This window comes from Haliotis rufescens, unplaced genomic scaffold, assembly GCF_023055435.1.
Source record: "Haliotis rufescens isolate VD_foot unplaced genomic scaffold, xgHalRufe1.0.p SCAF_8, whole genome shotgun sequence".
Lineage (NCBI taxonomy): Eukaryota > Metazoa > Mollusca > Gastropoda > Lepetellida > Haliotidae > Haliotis > Haliotis rufescens.
The window spans coordinates 48,250,273-48,258,884 of record NW_025964372.1 but is presented as its reverse complement, the minus strand read 5'-3'; the positions used below and the strand labels follow the sequence as shown (position 1 = coordinate 48,258,884).

The 8,612-nt window shown below is 41.8% G+C and overlaps 1 protein-coding gene across 1 annotated transcript; it reads left to right on the top strand.

Annotated features, from left to right (window-relative positions):
- Positions 1-1,464: 1,464 nt before the first annotated feature.
- On the top strand, positions 1,465-8,370 carry LOC124152746 (cation-dependent mannose-6-phosphate receptor-like). The gene is made up of 3 exons (XM_046525787.2): positions 1,465-1,941; positions 4,142-4,351; positions 6,049-8,370. Exons 1-3 carry the CDS (start codon positions 1,587-1,589, stop codon positions 6,210-6,212), a joined length of 729 nt encoding a protein of 242 aa, XP_046381743.2. The 5' UTR covers positions 1,465-1,586; the 3' UTR covers positions 6,213-8,370.
- Positions 8,371-8,612: the final 242 nt, after the last annotated feature.

Here is an 8,612-nt window from a genome sequence, read left to right as displayed (position 1 = left end):
GGGCCTAGACTGGGTGTATGCGAATAGTAAGGATGTATGAGACGTGTAAGGGCCTAGTCAGGGTGTATGGGACAAGTAAGGATGCATAAGACGTGTAAGGGCCTAGTCTGGGTGTATGCGAATAGTCAGGATGTCTGAGACGTGTAAGGGCCTAGACTGGGTGTATGCGAATAGTCAGGATGTATGAGACGTGTAAGGGCCTAGTCTCGAAGTATGGGACAAGTAAGGATGAATAAGACGTGTAAGGGCCTAGACTGGGTGTATGGGAATAGTCAGGATGTCTGAGACGTGTAAGGGGATAGGCAGGGTGTATGGGAATAGTCAGGATGTATGAGACGTGTAAGGGCCTAGTCAGGGTGTATGAGACTAGTAAGGATGTATGAGACGTGTAAGGGCCTAGTCTGGGTGTATGGGAATAGTCAGGATGTATGAGGCGTGTAAGGGCCTAGACTGGGTGTATGCGAATAGTCAGGATGTCTGAGACGTGTAAGGGCCTAGACTGGGTGTTTGCGAATAGTTAGGATGTATGAGACGTGTAAGGTCCTAGTCAGGGTGTATGGGACAAGTAAGGATGCATAAGACGTGTAAGGGCCTAGACTGGGTGTATGGGAATAGTCAGGATGTATGAGACGTGTAAGGGCCTAGACTGGGTGTATGGAAATAGTCAGGATGTAAGGAAATAAATGGAATTAGGATCAGGTCTGCAAATGTTTCTTGACAGTAATCATGATGGCTCACCCTATTTCCTTTTCATAAAATTCAAACAAATGAAATATAATCTCCCACATACTCAATGCTGCATGCTCGATAACACATGTACTTAGTTGCAGTATCTTATGCATCGTTTCACCGACACAGGTATTGTGTCTCCCAGCATCACTGCACATAAACGGCATCGGACCGTTCACTGATCAGCTTTAGCCGTTTTAAACAGAAAGTTATTTTCACAAATGTCGCAAATATGTATTTAGAGCTTTAAAATAGCGTTGACGTCCATGTGACGTATAAAACCTGAATAATAATAATAATAAAAATAATTATAATAATTATAATAATACTACTACATATGAAATGAATATTAAATAATCTGAAACATATCTTGTAAATTCAGAAAAAATAGATAGCATGTGTTTGGAGTTTATTTTCCATATGTTTTTTCCCAGCAAGAGTACAGTCACATAAGATGCATAGACGAACAATCTGTTGTTTGATATTATATACATCGTAGCTTCATTTGACTCAGGCAATTAACACTCTATCCAAGTTGACAAAGAGAGCCATAATTTCTAAGGTAGCATGCGGAGAGATAGTGTAGTTACTTAAATACGTCGATTTTATTTCTGAAGCAACAAATGTCACATATATAGTTAAAATATAGTTTTTGTTTTTGATTGTGTAAAGTACTGGTTTCGAACCCGAATACTGAGAGTCACGTCGTGCCTTGTAAAATTTAGTGGTCGAACAGGACAGCACGGGTTATGTCCCTTACATCAGTACACAGCTGAGGCGGAATCACGACTCAAATGAGAATATCCCCTCCCCTGATGATTCAACCCTGATTCAGCAGAAGGTATGGTCCTGTACCTATGTTTATTATAACACTGTTGCTTCTCCCGACATTCGTGTCGCCTGTGCTGGGTGACAATGACTGTGTACAGATCGATCCCTGTCGATGTCGGCTAAACAACGGGAGCGAGATCAATCTGCATTTGATCAATGGAAGTAAACAACCGCTGTTAGAAATCAAGTCTGCGGGAGATGGACATATCTACACATACAGCCCTTGTGCAGGAATAGCCTGTGGTCAAGGAGTGAACGACGCCGCCATTTGCAGAAATGACGAGCTTCGCAAGTCCCCAAACACCACAGGGGAAATTTCAAAGGCTAAGTTCGAGACTGACGTGATCAAAACCAACTGGAAACTCAGGTATTTGACAAGGGGTAAGTAGACTGTGTCTAAATATAAATGGTCGTCGAGCAGTCTATTTTATCACCACCATCATGAGATATGCCAATGCTAATGTTCATGTGTTAACACTTCCGTGTTTCGATGTATAAAGGGAGGTAACTCTTCCAACCCTATATTCAGAAAACACTTGGTTGTTAAACGCCGCACTCAGCACTGATGATCCTGTCACGATCAAATTGAGTGTGATTTATTTCTATCATAGTTATTTCTATCATTGTGTATTTTCGTTTGATGTTAATAAAGGTGACTTGATGTCAAATATGATACACGGCTCTGTCGCCTCTGCAATGCGATACTGTTTTGGCAGAAAGGACTGAAATATTATCAATCGATTGTGTGAGTTAACGCTACTTTGAACATTATTTTTTGTTATATCACGGCTTGTCAGGTTGACGCAGGAGGTTAGCCTGACATGATGCAGGTTTTAGACATTCGGTGAAACCCACGATGCTGACAAAACTAGAAACATAATGGGGTGAACGGGCATTCTAACCCCCGATAATAGGTTTCTCGTGTGCCGTAAGGAACGAAACTCTGTGCCGCGCCTAAGGCGACGGTGCCGCCACTGTCCCCATATATTTTAGGGAATAATATAATCTTATCATTTAACTTAAGCATTTATCCATGACATAAGCTTATGACATAAAAACATGTATGTCATACCCCAATGACATAAGTATGCAAATTAGATATGCAAATTAGATAACCGGAAGAGCGAGCGGTTTGATTTGAAACTATATATTATAAGTGAAGTTACACCAGAGATATAATCAGATTACACAGAATCGTTGTTGTTACCGTTATTAAAGTTTCAATTATTCTGCAAAAGTCTGTTCAAGTATTTTGTTTAAAATAATCCGAGGAACTTTTTTTCTCAGCGAATTGTTTATTTTGGTTTACATGGCTATGGAAAACATGTATCACTACGCACGATCTATACGTAAGATTTCGACAAGTTGCTGATGTTAATGTTTAATGCAATTATTCCTTAATTTGGAAGCAAAAATGTGAAAATGATAAATAGAATTCATCACGAGTGTTTTTTAATATGGGAAATATCAACCTCGTCCCGTTAATCGGTATTTGCCTCGCCAAAGGCTCGGCAAATACCGATTAACTAAGACTCGGTTGATATTTCCCATATTAAAAAACACTCGTGATGAATCCTCTATATATACTGTAGTGACAGTGATTTTCTTCTGTGTTTATTCTGTTTTGTGTTAGGACCGCCTCCGTGGTTTAGCGTCTGCCCGGAGAGCGGAAGGTCCGGGGTTCGATCCCTGGGCACGTCTTTGTTGTTACCCTGTGTGGCGCTCGGCATTAAGGGGCTAAAACAATGACTGGTCGGCTCGGAGGCAGTATACTGTGTCTGAGTGGGGTATTCATGTTAAACTGCGGCATGGGGTATCTCAGTGTGCTAGCACTATAAATCGGCATCAGTACAAGCAGCCACACACACGCGTGCATGCATAAGTGCAATAATCTTGGACGTGACATTAAACCCCATTTCACCTCACCTGTCATGTGTTAGAAATGAAGGCATTCATTGAGTCCTTGATCTGTTCGCCTCGAGTATTATGATACAACGCTACTGTCTTTCTTTTAGCTATTGGGGCGGTCGGGTAGCCCAGTGGTTAAAGCGTTCGCTCGTCACGCCGAAGACCTGGGTTCGATTCCCGACATTGGTACAATGTGTGAAACCCATTTTCTGGTGTCCCCCGCCGTGACATTGCTGGAATATTGCTAAAAGCGGCGTAAAACCATTAAGGAATGAGCAGGTTTTGCTTTTTTTAATTAGATTTATCAGAAGAGTCCATAATAAAGCCATTGAAAAAAAGGCCAAAATGTATGGATAAGAAGTGTTTTGCTAATAATTTAGCGTGAAACAAGTCTTTGTTCCAACCATTTTTTCATAGAAGACGTTGTTCAGATTAACCAATCACGTGTTGGGCCATGAACGTGCTCAATGTAAAAATCTCTCCCAGGGTCCCACAGAGCAAATTTAGCGCTAAGACTTTTGTAACTCCCATACTTTAACAAAGACTTAATCGTAGCGCTAAGATCGCTTTGTGCAACGGGGCTCTGATATAAAAGCTCGTCCTTTTCACCCGTGTTTGCCAGTGTCTCATTCATTATGGAATAATTTTGTTGATTGATGATTATTTGATTCAGACAACAAGACAAACAGTGTGGTTCACCTGACCTGCGCTACGTTTACCAGACTGGACTTGGAGCCTATGTACAACGCGACCACCTTCCAGTTTGAGTTGTACTCGCCCTGCGCATGCCCAGACGGATGTCTGGCGGTGGCTACCGGCCTGAGCACTGGCACCATACTCCTTCTCATCTTCTTAACCCTCTTCATCCTCTATTTCGGCGTGGGTGAGTTGAAACGACAATACCCTTTCATTTGTTCATAACATGAAACTGGATTAATTTTCCCTCGGTTGAAATAATACGACAAGAGGAGGGTCCAGGATTTGAAAATTGACGGGAACACACGATGTCTAAATGTAAAGTTTGGCATGCAAAGTGTCTGAGAAGGAGGGTATGTAGGGGGGGGGATGCACCCTCTGCCCCCTCAAAATCTCCACCCGACCTTTCTCCATCTGTCAGTGACGTCACTAGCTGTGATACTGTGATTCTTTCCTCTTTTAATCAGTTTTTTTTCAGAGTATAAAGGATGGTGTTCCCCAGTTGCCATCATGTAGATGTAATGAGTTTTAGACAATAATGATACTTCTTGTCGAACGGGTTATTCTTTCTGTTATGACGTTCGCGAGGCTTCACCACAGAAGTGAGATGATGTACTGGTAAGGGTTGGTTGGTTGGTTGGTTGGTTGTTTAACGCCGCAGTGAGCAATATTCCAGCTATATGAAGGCGGTCTGTAAATAATCGAGTCTGGACCAGACAATCCAGTGATTGACATCATGAGCATCGATCTACGCAATTGGGATACGATGACATGCATCAAACCACCCGATCCCGTTAGTCGCCTTTTACGACAAGCATAGTCACCTTTTACAGCAAGTATGGGTTGCTGAAGACCTATTCTACCCCGGAATCTTCACGGGTCGTACATGTAAGGGGGTATTGGTCGGTAACAATGACCGCCTAGTGTTTAACGCAAATAGAATAGCGTATATTATCCCTTGGAGGCGCGATTTGTTTGTTGTTTAACGCCGAAATGTTCAATCCAATCTTACGGCGGTGTGCAAATAATCGAGTCTGACCAGACATTCAAGTGATTGACTTGATGAGCATCGATCGACGCAATTGGGATACGATGACATGCAGTCAGCGAAGTCACCGTGCCTTTAATCACACGATCTATTTAGTCGCCTCTTACGACAAGGACAGGTTGCTAGAGACCTATAGTCTTACCCGGAATCCCCACAGCTTCCGAAAGAAATCGCGATCTCAGAACCATCGACTGCCCCAAATAATATTATGTGGAACTTTTCAGATTCAAACTGTTTCAAGTTGGGATCAGATTCTGTGGTTTGGAACATACACCTGTCAACGTACTCCGATGCTCATACTCTCAATCACATGATTGTCTGGTCCAGATTCGATTGATATTTTACAGACCGCCCAAATCTAGCTGGAATAGGGCTAGGTGCGGCCGAAAACAGTACTCACTCTCTTTGAGTATTCTGTAAATATTCTGTAAATAATCGAGATGGACCAGACAATACAGCGATTGACATCATGAGCATCGATCTACGCAATGAGGATACGACGACATGTTTCAGCCAAGTCCGCAAGCCTGACCACCCGATCCCGTCAGTCGCCTCTTACGACAAGCATAGTCGCCTTTTACGGCAAGCATGGGTTGCTGAAGACCTATTCTACCCCGGATCTTCACGGGTCCGATATTAAGGTCTAGGTCTTTGCTTGTGAACCACCAGTTGTCTTGTATTCTGGTTCAGTTCTCCTGTCATCCTAGGTCTGAATCATGCTCTTGAGAATTTAGCGCAAGGGACAATGGTATGTGACGCTTCTCGTATTTAATTGACCTTGTATATTTCTGCTGCCGTTAGCATGTAATTAAGTACTATGTTTTGTCTCCTTTCAGGGAGCTTGTACAGAAAGTCGGTGTACGGAGCTGAGGGGAGGGAGATCGTCCCACACACCTCGTTCTGGTTCTCACTTCCGGGGCTGATCAAAGATGGCTACTTGTTTTTCATCAGCCCATGTTTGGGGGACCGTGTTGAATATCGATATTACGATAAGTTGTGATCAAATCAAAACCGTACCATGTTACACATTTTATTTTCCACAGAGCGTGGCAGTACAACACATGATAAAGCATAATTGAGATCAAATCATTGAGACCACGATTCCTAAGTTGTTATTACTTGTTGCTTTTTCCATAAAAAGGGATACGATGGTCTAGCTCACAGGTTCGTGTGACCGCTTCAGCCCGGCTTCTACACATAACGCCCTTTCTTGATGTTTGAAGACGTCAGTTGTTGCAATGTAAATAGCTGCTTTGCAAATAGTCAAATCACTATGACGTTGTATACACATTGCCATTTAGAAAGTAGTCAAATGTAACACATGTTATTCTTGGGATTACACTACAAATTCTAGTACTTTTTGTACTCCAACTACACAAGCCGTTGTTCTTTACCAGGAAGGTGTAATCCCAGGTTTAGTGTTGTTGCATTATGAAGCAAATATTTCATGTTTCTGGGGACGATCGGTAACCTGGTGGTTATAGAGTTCGATCGTTGTGCTGAAGGCCCGGGTTCGATTCCAAAAATGGGTGCAATATGTGATGCCAATCTCTGGTGTTCCCACCCTGATCTTGCTGGAATATTGCTAAAAGCGGTATAAAACCCAACTCACTTACTCACGGATTTGTATTGTTGAAAGATCTCACAAATTGTATCAAGTTAAACTATTCCAGCATTTGAAAACATGACACGCACCTCAGGATTCGTGTAAAGATCTGATGGTATTTATTTCTTGCTTTGTGTATTGAAGCTTCATGTTATATTGTGGCACAAGTTGTGACACCAGGTGCTTACTGCCTTATTCCTCACCGGTGTCTTGTTCAGTTGTTACATAATCAGTCATTGTTGTTTAATATGCTATACCTGGTTAACGGCATTCACTGGGTCCCGAATTCTGGCGATTTAAGTTGTGATGGTACCTATTTTTAGCTCTTCCTAATCTGTGACCAGAGTAGGACATCGGGCTAGTGAACCAACAACTCATCATCCTGTGAACGTGTTGGTTACCTTTGAAGAAAATCGTATGTATATTACGATACAAATAGGATATGTATATCCGGCATGGGCGCGTCACTTTGTTTAAATCCTGCCCGTCAGTCCTTTCCATGAACAATAAAAAATATTGAAAATTCAAATCATATGAAGCACACTCTACCACAACTCATGCTTGAAACTGACTTTGTATTAGGCACCCGAGTTTAGTTATTATTTTTTGGCCATTTTCCTTTTTGGGTGGATGGGGAGAGAACGGGGGTGTTTTGTTTTCCATAAACAATTTAAGGAGGTACCTACTGCCATCCACACGTTTGAGAATAATCATCTTCTCGAGGCAAGAGTGTGCGTTGACCTCTGTCTAAGTTTTCACTTTGATATAGCCTCGTGGACACCCTCTTCTCGGGAAAATGGGAATAAACGTCCCCGTGACACTTTTAAAGTTTTATGCTGCATAATTATTAAACGTTGTTAAATGCCATGCAGTGCCATGTCTAATATTTCCGAAGACCATAATTCCGGATTAGAAAGCACAAGACAATTGAGGTTTTACAGTACCAACAGTGGACGATCTGAGCCATAACTCTAGTTTGAAGGATTTTAGCATAGCGAACAAAGTAGATATGTTAGACACATAGAGAACCTCACCCTAGTGTCTTTTGATATTTGAATCGATGGAATTGTAAACTGCGGGCTTTACTCGCCATATGTTGATATATTTGATATCAAAGGACACGAGGTTGAGATTTGTTTTTCATCGAAAATCATTCTTCCTACTTTTTAGCAAACAGTAATAACCAGTGTCGTGAGAGAAAAAAGTAAAGCTAAACAGATGCAGTCTCAAAGTGATGTCATTTAATTGTGACGTCATAGTAACCGATGACGCCACAATGGTAAAGTATGCAATTTAATTGTATCGGTAACCATGATCTAACACAAACGAGATATCTTGTTTGGAAGCGTTTTGGATAATGAATGAGTTTTGTCTGGTGCTTTTGTGCATATCGCGTGAAGTACGTGCGCCCTGTCATGTGCAGACATGTGCAAAGCGTTTATATTCAGGGTTATATGGATTTACATCTTTATTTTCCAACATATCGGATGTATTTATTGTTTATGTTGATGTTCTGTATTATTGTTTGAATAAATGTTCTCGTCGGAAGGTGGAGCAATGTTTGTTGGCCAATGTTGTAGAAAGACCGTTCCCACGTTTCTATTTCTTTTTCTGACCCGTGAAGATCCGGGTTAGAATTGGTCTTCAGCAACCCAAGCTTGCCGTAAAAGGCCACTATGCTTGTCGTAAGAGGCGACTAACAGGATTGGGTGGTCAGGTTGATGCATGTCATCGTTTCCCAATTGAGCGGATCGATGCTCATGATATCAATCACTGGATTGTCTGATCCAGACC